The following is a 16,706-nucleotide window of genomic DNA, read 5'->3' on the forward strand; positions in this document are numbered from 1 at the left end:
ATGACTAAAAGTAGGCAAACAAGAAACAAATGGACAGGGAAATAAACATGGGACGCCAAGAAGTAATAAATGCCATTGAGAAAAAAACAAAGCAGAGTGAAGCAGACAGGAAGTGCGGGCTGCAGCGGGGGAAGAGGGATTGTTATTTTATGCAAGGTGATTGGGGAAGGCTTCTCGGGTAAGGTGATACTTGAGCAACACCTGAAGGGAGCGGTAGCTGTGTAGATAACTGGAGGAAGGACATTCCAGGCCCAGGGAAAAGCAAGTGCCAGAGCTGTGAGGCCTAACTGTGGTTGGGATATTTGAAGGACACGCTTCTCCATACTGCTCAGCCCCTTGCTCTGCAATTCTCTGAGTGTCTAATTCCCTGTGGGTCTGTGAGCCGCTCTGGGCCAGGGTTCACCCCACTAACAAACAACCTGTCCACGAGGTAACTAGGAGAAGGAAGAAGGTGGGAACTGTGTCACGTGGAAAGCAGCTGAAGAGATGCTTCCCCAGATACATTTTGGCCTGGAAAGATAAACTGAAAAAAAAAAAAACACAACAAAACAACAACAAAACCCCACAGCAGCTGTTTTCCTTTACCTGAAGGGCAGTCACATGTCAGGGCAAGTAAACTGAATCTCTGTTGCTTCATGACAGAACTCAAATCAGTAGGTAGAAGTTACAGACAGGCAAATTCAGTTCCAGATCACGAAGGTGAGCATGTCTATACTTGCTAGAGCTGGAATCTATTGGCTGCCCCATGTAGTACTAAGAACCCCATCACCAGAGCTATCTGAGCACAGGCTACTGGTTCTGAGACATAGGAGGGACAAGATATCTGGCGAGGCCCCTTCCAGCTCTGAGGCCTGGCCACCCTAAGTGCCCCCACCATTTATCTGACTCTGGATACCAAGCTGACTAAGGATTCCATTATTTACTACTCTGTCTGATGTTGAGGCCTGTTCTCATGTTTCTTGAATCACCCACATTTGGCACTGTAAGGAATTAGGAAGTATAGCACTTCCTGGTCAACTGTGAAGAGCAAGGGGTAAACTACAAGGAGCCCCAGGTAAAGGAGAAAAGGTGAGGAGCTGCTGCCAGAACCAAGGTAAGAGATGACAGGGCGGTGTGCCCAGCAGACAGCAGGGACAGAAAAAGGGCACCAAGTCGGTACTAAACATGCTCAGCTGGCCCCAACCTAAACAACTGATGACGCCTGTGTCTAAGGAGTCACACTCCCAATCACTGAAATGTGGGTTCTTTTCACAAAGGGCATCTGGAAAGGTGATGGAACCAACCAGATTGGACCATGACAGCCATTCTGTATGTTGTGGACAATCAACGGGGGAGCCACGTCGGTGCAGAGGTAATGATGGGCATCTGCTGTGAGCCGGAAGTAGCCATCTACCAGGGACACAAAGGACAAGGCTTCCTCATGGGAAGAGAGCTTCAGTTCCTGGTGAGAGAGAAGAAATGCCCGTGGTTACATCATCTGACTGTAGGGGGAGGTACATAGGGAGGAGCTTTTTAAAACACAATGAAGAACGCCTGACCCCAAAGGGAAACTCCTTTTGTGGATAATAACTGAACCCTTGGCATGTACACAGGATTTTGACTATCACTTTCTCAACTATTATCTAAAAACTATCGGATGAGATACAGGGTGTTTGTGTGTGAGGAGGGGGAAGGGGGAGCCGTGGTAGGCAGGAGACCTGTGAAAGCAAGCCGGAGTCATGGCAGCGGAGGTATGAAAGGAGAGCTGGGCGGAGCAGAGCGTGCGCAAGTGGTACCTTGGTCTCGGCACTAAGCAATGACCGACTCAGTAGACATTATGCCTGTTTTATAGAAAAGGCGACAGCATAGATGCTTCCTTGCATGCAGAGTTGGTCCAGGTGAAACTTCTGGATTTTAATTCAGAAACAGCCCCACACACATGGATGAGGCTACTGGATTAAGTCCAGGGACCTCTAAGGGTTTAGAGGAGGCAGAGAATCCCACTCAAAATGGGAGAGGCAAAGGCAAAAGTGGGGAACAGAGAGGGAATTTCCATGGAAGGAAGGTTCTCAGAAAACACTTGGAGGTGAAGACAGGTAGTTTGGTAGGTTTTTTGTTCGTTTATTTGTTTTGTCTTGATCATTCAGTCCTGAGCAGAGGTTGCCCATTTGAGAGGAGTCATGGGGTCAACCAGGAACATCATCTGGGGAAAGAAGGTATGTAAAGCCATTACTCAGAGCTCTGACTCACAAAAATACTAAAAAGCACCTGAGTCTCCAAAGAAGAACAAAACACCACTTGAATATAAGACTCTTTCCGTAGAACTGAAAAAAGGAGAGCCTGGTGACAGAGAAAACCAGACCAGTGGAGGGGAAGGGGGCAGATACAAGCAACGAGGCAGGACGGAAGGAAGGAGGCCTAGTCCCTGCGAGATCTGATGCCAAGGGAAGGGTGCTATGGGGCTGTGAGCCAGGGAGGCCAAGAGAGAGCAGGGCCACCACAGGGCTGGCAATTCAGGAAGGAGACTGTGCTACATGTGCTTCCTTTCAGGTGCCCAAAAAGGTAATTCAAAATGGTCTGGGTTGGGTAGCCCTTCATTCAGTCAGATGAGAGAGACCAAGTAAAGCACGTCAGCTCCCTGAGAGAGGAAGTGTGAATAGAAATGGGAGACATTAAGGAGAGGCAGAGAGGGGTCAAGTGAAGACATGATTTTATAACATGCTAGCATGTTGCCTTCCTGAAAGACCAGGCTGGAAATCCCCTGGCTGTGAAGGGATGGGGGAGTGAGACAAAGAAGGGAAAGCATCGCACAGACCCACAGGCTTCAGAGCAAGCTCACCTGAGTTCAAATCGCAGTCTCTCCATCCACTTGCTAGTATGTTTAAGCATATGTAATAATCATTTTTATAGGTCAAAAATTGTCAAATACTGGCAGTATCAAATGGTTTGGCCAAAGAGCTGTGTGACCATGGGTAAGCTACTTAACCTTTTGTGCCTGTTCCCTCCGCTCTGTAATGGGGATAATAATGTATCCACCTTATAGGGTCAATATGAAGATAAAAGGAATTGACATTTGTGAAGTGTTCAAAATAGGAAGTGCCTGGCATGTTGTAATAGCAAATGTTTGTACAACAAAATAAAGTAATGGGGGGGGGTGTGTGTGTGTGTGTCAAATATTTATTTCTTCCTGACTTCCTCCTGCTCCCTGCACAGCACTGTAGCTTGGCACAGAGTCGCCGGCCCATGTGGGCCAAGTGAGCTTCAACTTAAATGACAGATGTACCAACTGGGTGCCAGACTGGGCTCTGTCAGCCAGGACAGAACAAGGGCAGGCTCACAAAAACTGTACCAGCTGGCTGCTTCTCCTCTGCCACACGCCTGCAGGGTTTGGCCATGTTGAAGAGCCAGGTCACAGATGTGCCAGCCTGCCCCTCGCTGCGGAGACTCCAGGAGGAGAGGGCCTTGGAACCCCAAGCAACCCAGGCAGAGCTGCCACTCGTTCACTCTGTGACCCTGTGCGGGTCTCTGCTCCTCTCCACAGTCTGACTCCCCACTGGAGCCACAGGTCCGACATCTAAGGTTCTGGTACGGACTATGAAAGATAATGAAGACACAGCCCTATAGCATGGCCTTAATAAATCACATTTATTTTTATTTTCTCCTTCCATTTTTCCATCTTCCCACTAACATCTATATGGGCTCTTATACTTCTCCCTTCACTTTATTTTTAATCATGGGCTTCCTGATGAAATTGATGTATGTTTATTGTTTTAAAAAGGAGAGGATAAGAAAACTCAAATCACTAATAAACCCACTATAAATAATAACTGACAATATTTTATTAATTTTCTAAGATCATGTGTAGCTGTATACATAACTTTTCAAACAAAATTAATATCATTCTACACATAGTTTTACATTCTGCTCTTTTCCATTTATAAAGCATTTTTCCAGATTATTTAAAAAATTCAGCAATGTATTTATATAGCATTCTACTACTTGGGTAATTTATTTTCCCATTCTTCTATTACTGTATATTTAGATTATATTCAGTATTTTGATACTGCAAATGCTGTTGGGATAAACATTCTCACTCACAGATCCCTGCCTGCATCTGACCATTTCTGGAGACAAGATCCCTAGGTGCCTGAAAGGAGGGAGATATCAATATTTTCAAGGGTTTCAGTACATGTAGCCAAGCTGCTTTCCAAAAGATACACCAAAAGACAAGATACTCTCCATGTAAAATGGTGACCATCTGCCCTAAACCACATCATCAGATTCTTTCCCGGTGCTGAGTATTTACCAAATTCTAGGCAAAATATGGCATCTCCCGAGCGCTGACGACCTTCACTTAGGGAGCGTACCCTGCCTCACCGGCCTGTCTCTCCACGTCTCGTCAGCCGTGACTTCCGTAACACAAGCATGTATATTTTGGCAGGGCTCCCACTTCCCCTGCAAAACTGGCCTGCCTGTCTAGATTGTGTCCTCAAGTGATACCAAAGAGAGGAAGTGAGATTGAGCACCACTTCCTCTGTCCGAGAGTCACTTGGGTGTGCCTGAGACCATGATGAGGACGGCCACCATGGCCACAGCCGCAAGCTTAACAGTCTGCTGAAGTGCAAAGCGGGGCTTCCCACCGACCTTGCTCCCGATGGCCCCCCTAACTCTGCAGAGAGACCACACTGGAGGCCTGGGGGAACAGCGCTGACACTCACTCGTCTTCTTTTTCTTCAAATCCACTAATTTTTATGAATTAAATACTGATGCTGAAATATCTTTGGGAGGGCAGCAAACGCTGAAACAGATACACATCTGCAAGACCAAACAAAGGCAGTGTACAGGTAGGACAACAATGGACACTGATAATGTCCATGTCAGCAATAGGAACTTTTTGGCTTGAATGTGATAGTCATCAGGTTTTCTCTTTGGGACAGGAACTCTGAAAAACATGTGCTGTGTGACTGTCCTCAGCCAAGTCTTCTCTCACCACTAGACCCAGACTGAATAGCTTCTGATGCAAACTTACCATTTTTTTGTTGTCTTGCTTATTAATGCTGACCACAGACTCCTTGATTACAATGTGAGTGATTTCAGGAAAGTAAGAAAAATTGTTCCACTCTTCCCGGATTTTGTTTTTCTCCTCATCCTTCTTGTGTTTATTTTCCAGTTTTTTCCGTTTCAATTTATTTTTTTCCTTTTCAACAGGAACAACCTGACAATATGCATAAAAGTGACAGAGTTGAGTTGGCTTTCTCGTTTTCTATCGGTCGAAGGTCAATTCTGGGAAACCAGTGCAGAGCTGACAGCCAGGGAGGAGAAAACCGGCACGCCTGGACTTGCAGAGGAAGTGGGAGAGGTGGCACTGAGGGCTTAGGATCACAGGTTTGGGTCCTGTCAGGGAATGCTGGCATCTTACACCTGGAGGGGTCCATAATGAACGCAATGACTAAACAGTTTTCATAATCTATGACGTACAAGTGAACTCAGAAAGGCAAGTAACTGCGCACTAGGCACACTTCTACAATCACGTCCCCTTGCTTCTGGACTCGTGTGTTTCAATACAGGCAGAGAACATGCTCTTTCCATGTATGACTGGACAGAACATGGGCTTTCCTGACTTCATAACAATATTTGAGTCAAAATTTTCAACAGAAGGTATAAATCCCATGCTTGTATAATCTAGGGGTCATACAGGTCTGCACAAGCTTAAATATTGTGTGTAGTATGGGTCCTGCAGACTAGGGATCTGGGTTAAGGTCCTGTCTCTGCAAGTAACTTAACTAGTTAATCTCTTTGTGCCTCCATTTCCTCATCCATAATGCAGAGATTTTACATCTTCACAAGGTGCTTTGAGGATTAGATAAATTCTTACTAACAGAGCACCTACTACAGAGCAAGTACTCAGTAAGTGTTATACAGTGTTACTTAAGCAAGAGAATAAAACAAGAGAAAAATGAATCTCACCTTCAACACTATTATTTACAATAATGATGATGATGATAGCAGCTATAATAATTAACTGAACATTTATTATATGCCAGGCTCTGTGCTAAATGACATTTAGTTCTCAACAACCCTATCAGGTAGATACATTTTACTGATAAATATGTGGCTGACACAGGTGAAATAAGCCTCCCAAGGCCAGGGAACTATAAATAGTGAAGCTAGGATTTGAACCCGGTCTATTTAAGTTTAAAATCCATGCTTGGAAACCACTCTTGCTCTATTGCCTCATTCAACAAATACTTCAAAAAAGCTTCAAATTAAAAAATCAATTGTTCTATTTCATGGGAGCCAGAGGCCTAAGTTCAATTCTTGGTATAACCACTCATTAGTCATAACCTTGAACAGGTTTCTTACCTTCTCTGTGCCTCTGTGTGTCCATCTATAAAACAGAGATAATGGCAGTATTCCCCTCAAAGATTTTTGTGTTTTGTTTTGTTTTTAAGGAATAAATGAGTCAATACATGTAAAATACTTTGAAAAGTACTTGGTATGGTATGCACTCAGGAAGTGTCTGCTGTTATTAGTACATATTACTTATGTTATTATATTTCTCAATTTCCCTATGAAACTCAGTAAATGTTTACTTATATCTGCTGGTACATGGACACAATAAAAGATGAACGCCACATGGTCCCCAGCGTAGACAAGCTCTGCTAACAGGGGCGATGGGCATGCAAACAGGTGATTCCAACAGGATACACAGAGCACACCGTGTGACGCAGGATACTCTGTTCTGACCAGCCACCTTCCGCCACTTACATTTGGTTTCTGCCTCCACTGGATTCCAAGATTTCCGGTCACCATCACCTCATAGAGAACATTCCCGCTGTCATTCGGATGAAACCAATTCATCTCATTTTCTGATGAAATCAGTAACATGGAAGTCTCAAATATTTCAGCACCATAATGTTTTGTCAAAGTTTCCAAGGTGGCCAGGTATTTCACCTTCAGGTCATGTGTGGACACACTGCTGTCACATATGGTCTTGTTGTTAAATTCCTTCAGGAAATCCTTGAAAACATTATTTATCCGCATCCTGGTAAGAAGGTTCCTCTGTCTGATGGACTTATTCAATGTTTCTGGAATATATCGCTTGTAGCTAAAAGAAAATAGAAAAACAAATCTTTTTTTTTCACAAATAGGTTAGCAGAGAATAGTTTAGAAACAAACCGAAGTCTATGAATCTTCCTTCCAAGTGTTGCCAGGTGAGAGAGAAGGCTCAGTGAGATGGAGCAAGCACTGAGGAGGATAATCACTAGGAGGCGGAAGTCGATAGGGACTGAAAGAGAAAAGTACGTTCCACAGATTTTATTGAGATGGGAATTCCTATGATATCATCTAATTTTATGAATCACAAAAACAGGCAGCCAAATGGATTCCCCTATCATTTTGCTGGCTAGCATCATTGCTCCTGTGAACGTCAGTACTCACACACACACCCCAACACTATGATTCTGCATCAGTTCGTAAGTGGTCTGAAAGGTGTCAAGAGTGATTATAGATGCTTTGTATTTCTACTTGCATGTCTGTTTTATAATTTTTCTATAAAGATCACATTTTTTATTAGAAATGGGAAAAAGACGTAAAAGCTAATTAAATACAAAAGACTTAGTGTTTTGCTGTATGAAATGTCCCAACAAATAACTGAAAAATGACTGTCCATCAGATGAGCTTAAGGGGAAAGTACCTATGATTAACAGAATCCCAAACTGCTAGAACAGGAGTCAGTTTTAAAGAGAGTAAGAAAACCCATGAAAGAAAGAACAACTCCACTGGGGCCAATCAAGTGGGAAGACTAGTGTGCCTGCTGCTCCCAGGCCTGAGACAGTGCCTGGCACAGGGTAATCCCTGCTGTGTGAATGGCTTCAAAGCAGTGGAAATTTTGAAGCTAGGAATTTATCCCCAACAAATATCATAATTTTTTTAAAAGTTAATGGAATGGAGGGGAAGATCAGAGTTGTTAGCCTCTTGAAAAAATAAAGAGCAGGTGCCTGGAGCAAAAGTGGCAGGAAAAAAAAAAAAGAGAGAGAGAAAGTAGCAATACAGCATGTATCTAATCAGTCCCTGCATTACTGAGGGGCAGCTTGTTACCTGCTCCAGCCTCTAGTCAAGGGCAGGGGAGATATAAAGAGATACAAGAAGTAACCTTATGAGAAGATACATGCCACAAATATTACAGATACATACAATATTCTCTTCAAAATGAGACAGTCTTCATTTATGACAATCATAATAACTCATTGAAAAAAAGATTGTATTTCATAGGTGTGTGGAAATTACACAGACTGTTTCTTCACAAAGACTTGATCACAACAGATAGTTTAAGTAAATATAATTTCCTTAAGATAACAGTTGATCAGCCTTCCCACCAGAATTAACAGTTCTCTAGTGAACTCTGGTTCTAGTAGGTACCTGCAGAGCTCTACTGAAAAGGAGTCTAAGATGGGTCCTGCACAAAAGGAAAAAGTGCAGTGACAGAGAGCAATGTACACCATGGGCAGAGAGGGAAGGGGAGGCCATGTGGGCCACTAATCTGATTGGCATCCCAGCTGAGAACGTTCACCCTAGTACAAATTTGAGGTCATCAGCCAACATTTAAAATCAGGACACAATCATAATTATACTACCTTTTATAGATATTCTAAAAAAATTTCTACTCTGCAGAGAGGAGGGGTCAGCCAAACGTTGGCAGTGACTAAACTGAGATGTGCGAGAATAAAAATAACACCATCCCCACAATCAATTCCTCAGCCAGGAGAAAGGTTTACCTGATGTCCTTGGGGAGTTCTGGCAGCTGCATCTTCTTCATCATGGCATAATGGGAGATGGCGAGGACGGCCATCCCCAGACACTCGTTCTCGATGTCATGCCCATCCTGCTCTGTCTTGGGGTCTCGAATGGGGGCCAGGCATTTGACCAAATCGTACTGTCCCTTTGGAGCAGAGGTGAGAAGAAGTGAACCACCAGAAGTTTCAAGAGTCCACCCATGTTTCTGATCTTGATAAGAAGGTTCTCCATACAAGCAGGTGCTACCCAGAAACGCAATCCAGGAAAGGGACAAACGAAACTGATAGTTTCTCTGACACCACAGCTCTTTCTCAACAGCTGGGCACAAAGGGGCTCAGGAGATGTTCCCCCCAGATTAATTCACTCATTTAACAAACATTGACTGAGCACACGCTAGGTCCTGGTAAACAGCATGAACACATGAAGTCCCTTCATGGGGCTTACCACAGAAATGGTGAACGGTAGCACGCACTGGGCTTGGGCTGCACCAGGGCAAGGGAGGGTGGCAGCTGGCTGGGGTGTGATCGCTCACTAATTCCACAAACACGTACTGAGATATCCCTGTCTAGGAACTGCGTCTATGACTGACAGAGCACCGTTCCCTATTCTGGTGTAGATGTAGAGAAACAGGAAGGAATCCACATTCTACATGCATCATTACCATGTGTAAGGTTTTTCAACATCTGCTGTTTGTTCCCAGTAGTGAAATGTATCACCAAAATACACCCCCCCTCACTGATGGGAGGTGCACAGCCTTCCAAAAGCTGATGAAGTCTTAAAAAACAAAAAATGAAACCCAAAAGCAGTGCCCACCACCTGCCTTGTACAGAGGAATGAAGACAATGTCAATGCTAGCTCCCTCTTCTCAAACTACTCTGAATGCTAAACACATGCGAGGTTCCTTTTATTTACTATTTTATTTAAACTTCACAACAGTCCTGTAAGATAGATGCTAACATCATCATCTCCACCTAACAAATGAGAAATCTAAGGCACTGAAGGTTAAATAACTTCATTCATTCATTTGGTAATCACTGAATACTGAGAACCAATTACAGGCCAGATGTTATCTTAGGTATAAGGATTTAGCAGTAAACCAAACTACATCCTTGACCCTCAGGGAGATTCCATTCTAAGAAGAAAGAAGAAACAAACAAATACAGAACAGCAGGTAGTTATAAAAAACAAAGTCAAGTAGAATGATACTTAGCACCGCACGGAGGCCAGGGACCCTGCAAGCGGTGGGGTAGGCGGTCAAACCGAGATGTGACTCCGGGGCTGTGTTTCTTCCACACTGTGCTACAGCCACAGTCTTCATACAGTCAACTTAACATACACAGTCCTTTGTGGGCTGGGGATCCTTAGCCTTTCTCTAGCTTGAACACAGGCAGACATAACGTCTGGGGGTGGTGTTCCCACATAAGTAAGCCACTCACGTTCCCTGAAGGGATTGGACTTTAGTGGGTTTGGATGGAGGGTTCTCACCACAGCAGTTCCTCTTCTTTTCAAGATAAGACCTCTTCTCTCTCTCAGGTAAGAAAAGGACACTGACCACTTCCGTAAACTAATGAGGACCAACAACAATCACCTCTGCCAGCAACGTGTGAAGAGCCAAACAAGAGCCAAAACTAATTTGTTTGGCTGGGATTCCTCTGTCAACATCTCTGTAAACCTCAAGTACCTCAAGTGCAGTACTTTACCCCTAATGTATGTCTCACACTTCCTTTACACTTCCTCTCCCAAAAAAGGTAAAAGAGAAAATCTCAGATTTGAATATATAAAACTGGGAGGCTGAATTCAAAAGACCAATCCGAAAAGGGCCAGTTCATTTTTTCAACACAGCACTTGCCCGGGGCTGGCATTTTTCTGTTGTCTGCATGGGATGGGGAACTAAAGCTATACAATGGAATGCAACTGTGACACAATATCACGTGTATAAAAGTAGATCCTAACGAAATAGTAAAACATGATACATAAGTATGTATGTATGAGGTTGCTCAAATAGCTTGTAACAGTGACTGCACAGCAGAGAAAACTTGAGAAAAACAAACAATGTATGTCCAAAAACAAGACATTAGTTCAATAAACGATGGCTTTTCTATGGATTCCTTCTCATTGTACTCCCTACCTGAAATCTCCACCTATGTGTCTCAGAGGCATCTCCAAAAGAAGACACTGAATTCCCACCCCTTCTCCAACCTGTTCCTCTCAGTCTTCCCATTATCTATCAAACACTGCCCAAAACAGAAATCTCAAATCACCTTTGATTCTTCAAATTCCCTCCCCTTCCACATCCAACCCATCAGTAAAACAAAGCAATTTTACCTCCAAAAGCAATCACAGATCCATCCAGTTTTCTCCAACTCTACTGCTACTACACTCAAGTCAAACCAGCGTTTTCTCCTACCTGAACCTATTATAGCACCTTCTCAGCTGAAGTGCACTCTTGGCTGCAGCACAACCCATTTCCATATATCAAGAAGAATGATCCTTGACTTCAAACCTGAATAAGATCAAACCCTCCAAACGGCGATTCACCGCACGTGGGGTGGGGGACGACGGAACCCCTTGCCAGCTCATTCGTGGTGCTGCATCACCTGCGCCGGTCTGCCTCCCCCGCCTCCTTCCCGTCGCCCTCCTGACTCTCCTCTCAGGGCTTACCTACCCCGGGGCCTTCCCGTATCCTGTCCCCTCTATATCAGTTGTTTTCAAAAGGGAAGGTTTTTGCCCCGGAGGAGGTATTTGGCAATGTCTGGAGACATTTTTGATTGTCAAGACTGGGTGGATGGTGCTACTGGCCATTTCATGAGTGAAGGCCCACAGTGTGCTTAAACCTCCTATGATACAGAGTGCAATCCCTCACTATGAAAAATTATCCAGCCCAAGAAGACTGTAGTGCTGCTGTTAAAAAGCTTTGCTCTACATAGATGAAATACTCTCCCCACTTCTCCCATAAAATTGGTGACTCTTTTTATCCTTCAAGATTTAGAGAGGCCTTTTCTGATCCAACAATTTTAAGTTAGGTCTCCCCAAGCACACTCCTCCCCATATTCTCTATCACAAAAACTTCTTCCTTCAGAGCATTTCTCACAGCTTCTTATGTATACCTGTGTATGTTTATGTGCTTATTTGTTTTCTATTTGCCCGACTGGACTGTACGTCTGATGCTTGCAGAGCCCATGTCTGCCTTGTTCACGGTACCTGCAGTGCCTCAGCACAGAGTACAGAGCCACTCGGCAAGTATTTGCTGAACAAAGATTATTATGAAGTCATTAAAATAACAAAGATCTATATTTTACATTGGCATTTTAAGAACGATCAATAGGATGAATAAAAAACAATTCATAAAATGATATGAACAATAAGATGTTTTCAAAATCTACATTGTGCGTAACACACATTCACACGGTGAAATCAGAAAACATAAACAAAACTGTTTTTTTGGGGGGCGGTGTGTCTGTGGGTGGGGGCTGTGTGTGTGTGTGTGCGCACGCACCTAGACACACAGTGCCTCCGGGTAATGTAATTTAGATGGCTCTAACTTCTGTTCTGTTTTCTTCTAGTGCCTCATCTTTCCACCACCTCTGTGGCTCAGAGTGGCTGCATCTTCTTTAGCCCCACTGAACTACACCTTCCCTTGCTTCTGCTCCCCTCTGCTCTCTCCATGGAAAGCTGCAGATGAGAAGTAAAATGCTAGGAGGTGAAGGGGCAAAGAAAGGATTGGGGAAGTGAAGCCTGGAAAACCCACAAGTGGGATAAACAGTCCACTGGAACAGCCTTCCCCACCCTCACTGGGCAAGTCCATGAGTGGCAAGAACTGCCCACAAGAGAGCCCATAATGCATCCTAGCTACCACCAAGTCCGGCTGCACCGGGAAATCTGAACCCTACAATGCCTCACCCATCCCATGAACTCCAGGAGCTCCCGGCCCCAAACTTTTTACCTGAGCAAACAGATATTCCAGGGAGCTGGCGTCAAGGAGAGGGGTTGCATCAGGAACTTTTTTTTTCTCGTAGCCATTTTTTTGCTTCTTTGGAGAATGTCGCCATACCGACTGCTCATTATCATTTGTCCCGTGCCAGTTGGTAAAGTAAAATCTGGAACAAAAGAAAATGATGTCAATTGTGGGAATGGTGACCTTGAAATCTGTGGGAGAAGTGTCCTGGTTCGACCTGGAATTATCAGTGCCGGAGGCTAACGTTCCCTGAGAGGCAAACAGACAGACCTGTCATCTGTAGTACTTCTTTGCTTATGAGGTCCTTCTCTTTTCATTCTTAAAACACTCAGTGAAAAGTGCCCTGCCAGAACCCCATCTATGATTCAGGGAGATAAAGTGACTTCCTTAAGATCACAAAGATAGCTCCTGTAACTTCTCACTGTGTCTTCCTAAACAGGAAACACTTCTGACTGAAGGAGATGCTAGTCCAGCAACCCCCTTTAATACTGCCATCCTGCCTTGAATCCAAGACATTTTATTCACATTTTAACATTTCTGATATCTTCTTCTGAGGATTTAAAAAAGTTGTTTTTTTACAGTATATTTTATTGATTGTGCTATTAAAATTGTCTCAATTTATCCTCCTTTACCCCTCTGCCTGGTAACCCCCTTTCCCTCCAGCAATCCACTCCCCCTTAGGTTATGTCCACGGGTCGTGCATATTAGTTCTTTGGCTTCTCCAATTCCTATACTGTTCTTAACATCCCCCTATTTTGTACCTTCTCATTATGCTTCTTAATCCCTATACCGTTTCTCCCATTCTCTCCTTCCTCCTCTCAGCTGATAACCTTCCATATGATCTAGCTATGATTCTGTTCCTGATTCTAGTTGTTTGCTTAGTTTGTTTTTGTTTGATAGTTGTGAGTTGTTGTCATTTTACTGTTCACAGTTCTGATCTTCTTTTTTATTTTAAATGAGTCCCTTTAACATTTCTTACACTAAGGGCTTGGTGATGATGAACTCCTTTAGCTTTACCTTGCCTGGGAAGCACTTTATCTGCCCTTCCATTCTAAATGATAGCATTGCTGGATAGAGTAATCTAGGTTGTAGGTCCCTGCTTTTCATTACCTTGAATATTTCTTGCCAGTCCCTCCTTGCATGCAATGTTTCTTTTGAGAAATCAGTTGATAGTCTTACGGAAACTCATTTGTAGGTAACTCTCTGCTTTTCTCTTGCTCCTTTTAAGATTCCCTCTTTATCTTTAATCTTTCACATTTTAATTATGATATGTCTTGGTGTAGTCCTCTTTGAGTCCAACTTGTTTGGGACTGCCTGTGGCTTCCGGAACTTGTATGTCTATTTCCTTTGCCAAATTACGGAAGTATTCTTTCATTACTTTTTCAAGTAAGTTTTCAATTTCTTCCTCTTCCTCTTCTCCTTCTGGCACCCCTATGATACGGATGTTGACACTTTTGGAGATGCCCCGGAGTCTTCTTATATTCTCCTGATTTTTTGGAATTCTTGTTACTTCATTCTGTTCTCGTTGACTGTTTATTTCTTCCTTATGTTCCAAATTGGTGATTTGAGTCCCAGCTTCCTTCTCTTCACTGTTGGTTCCCTGTGGGTTTTTCTTTAATTCACTTTGTGTAACTTTCATTTCTTCCCTTATGATTTTGCCATGTTCAGTAAGTTCTCTGAGCATCCTGATCACCAGTGTTTTGAACTCTACATCTGGCAGGTCGGCTACCTCCATTTCATTTAGTTGTTGTTCTGGGGTTTTGTTCTGTTTTTTTTCATTTGGGTCATATTTCTTTGTCTCTTCAATTTGGCAGCTTCCCTGTGTTTGTTTCCGTGTATTAGGTAGAGCTGCTTTGACTCTCTGTCTTGGTGTGCCTGTTATGTTGTAAGAGGTGGAGCCTTAGGTATTCGCCAGGGTGGGGCAACCCGTTTCATTGCATTGTGGTTCTGTGGGGGTGGAGGAGTCAGAAGCGGGGACAACAGCTTGCCCGGCACTCACCCCAACTCTAGATACTTCACTCACTTCCCATGTGTGACTGGCACCCTTCCGGCTGTTGCCCGGGTGGTGATTCCCAGAGTGCGTGGGTTTGTAGATGTTCTAAGCCTGTGGGGGCCCTTTAAATGGGCTCTTGAGAAAAATGGCAATTTTTTCCACTATCCCAGCCTTCACTGGTTTTTATAGCCAGAAGTAATAAGGTTTTATCTTGCCAGTGCTTCCTAGGTTGCGTAGTATGATCTGCAGCACGGATCACTCCCAAGGTGTCTCTCCGGATTTTTACCACCGCACACGAATGTGGGACCACCATCACATCACCGCCGCCGCTGCCAGTCCCCCAAGCTGCACTGTGTCCTCTCTGCCCCAGCGCCCTATCTCTGCCCCTCCTGCCCATCTGGATAAATTTGGTTCCTTTAAATGCTTAGTTGTTAGTCTTCTATACATTTGATTTTCTGGCAGTTCTGGGTGCCTAATAGATAACTTGTCCGTAGATGTCAGATAAGGTGCCAAAGCAGTACCGATGAGGGAGAAGCTGGCCTCTGCTGCCAAGGAAGGTGAGGGGAGAAAGAAAGGGCTGGGGAAGGAGTTGGGACAGAATAAATAAATGCCAGGCTGCAGAACCTGAACCATATGCAGCAGGCAGAGGAAAGACCACAAGGCAAACTGATGTGAGGCAGGATGTCCCTGAAGGACAGCTCCATGGAAGGAACGAGAGGCCAAGAGAGAAGCAGATGCTATGGTGGCAGTGCCGTGAGCTTTGTGGGGGCACAGGCCTCGGATGTCTTGCTCACCAGTGAATCCCTAGTTCAAGTGCTTAATACATGCTTGTTGGATCAATAAACAACAAATGAATGAATTAATTAGGGGAGCAGAAATTAAACAGAGAGGAAACAATGGATAAGAAAGTTACCTGAACAGGAAAATTAGCCCTGGCCAGGTGACTCAGCTGGTTAGAGCATCGTCCCGTACATGAAGAGGTTGTGGGTTTGATCCCAGGTCAGGGTACATACCTAGGTTGTGGGTTCAATCCCTGCTCAGGGTGCGCATGGGAGGCAACTGAGAGATGTTTCTTTCCCTCCCTCCCTCCCTCCCTCTCTCTAAAATCAATAGACATATCTTCATGTGAGGATTTTAAAAAAAGTGAAATCAACATTTTTAAACTTCTAGTGATTCTACAGACATAACTTTTTAAAGTGATTGTGGACTTTGGTGTCTCTCAGTTGCACACAGAAAGCACCACATATCCAGAGCCCACATGCTACATAACCCACAGCTGCAGGACTGCCCTAACCCACCTACACAGCATGGGACCAGGCACTGATAACAGAAGCCTGAGTCTATCAGCGACGAAGAGGCTGGCAAGCGCACTTCCCTTGGCCGAGGAGCGTGCTCTTCAAGGGCAGCGCAGAGTGCAGGCTCAGAGGACTTGGCTGGCATCTCTTCTCTAGGGCAGGCAGAAAGCAAGAGGTGAATCAGCTCCACCAGCTGAGCCGACACAGGAAACTCTGACACTGAAGCAGGAGAAAAATGCACAAACACATGGCCAACTCTGACTGCGGAGGAAAATCCAAAATGGAGCAGTCTGGTCATTCATGTAATAGCTAGAGATTTACTAGAAGTTCTGCGTGGAAAGCAAGAGTTAAAAGGGTTAAACAGGATGATGAAGATAGCAGCTAAGAGCTTTTGCGTGCTCACCATGGGCCCAGCACTCCATTATACAAAAGTTCAAAATAGGGCTCTGACAGGCTGGCAGGCAGGCCAGGTAAGTTCTGTTTGATAGTGCACGAAGATAGTGATGAGAGAATGAAAATTATGTACAATATGGAGAGTTACCAAGGACAGAGGGAAAAAGAATCTCAAGCACAGAGGAAATTACGTGAGGGAAGCAGTGAAAAGAGATTTTCCCTGAACCAGTCCAAGCCACAGTCCTCTTCTTCTACATGCCACTGAGTCTCTATGAGAGAGTCCTTGTACTTGGTA

The 16,706-nt window shown here is 44.2% G+C and overlaps 1 protein-coding gene across 2 annotated transcripts in view; it reads right to left on the reverse strand.

Moving 5' to 3' along the window:
• Nucleotides 1–16,706, reverse strand: part of JAK1 (Janus kinase 1) — a 115,883-nt gene that overhangs the window by 28,040 nt on the left and 71,137 nt on the right. For both annotated transcript variants that reach the window (XM_054574185.1, XM_054574184.1), the window contains 5 exons: nucleotides 12,719–12,872; nucleotides 8,757–8,920; nucleotides 6,748–7,087; nucleotides 5,009–5,194; nucleotides 1,284–1,441 (listed from right to left, as the gene is read on the reverse strand). In XM_054574185.1, coding sequence (XP_054430160.1) covers nucleotides 1,284–1,441; nucleotides 5,009–5,194; nucleotides 6,748–7,087; nucleotides 8,757–8,920; nucleotides 12,719–12,872 — 1,002 coding nt within the window. The remainder of the gene's footprint in view (nucleotides 1–1,283; nucleotides 1,442–5,008; nucleotides 5,195–6,747; nucleotides 7,088–8,756; nucleotides 8,921–12,718; nucleotides 12,873–16,706) is intronic.

Source organism: Pteronotus mesoamericanus, unplaced genomic scaffold (genome assembly GCF_021234165.1).
Source record: "Pteronotus mesoamericanus isolate MK-2021 breed Mesoamerican mustached bat unplaced genomic scaffold, CSHL_Meso_final contig_105, whole genome shotgun sequence".
NCBI lineage: Eukaryota > Metazoa > Chordata > Mammalia > Chiroptera > Mormoopidae > Pteronotus > Pteronotus mesoamericanus.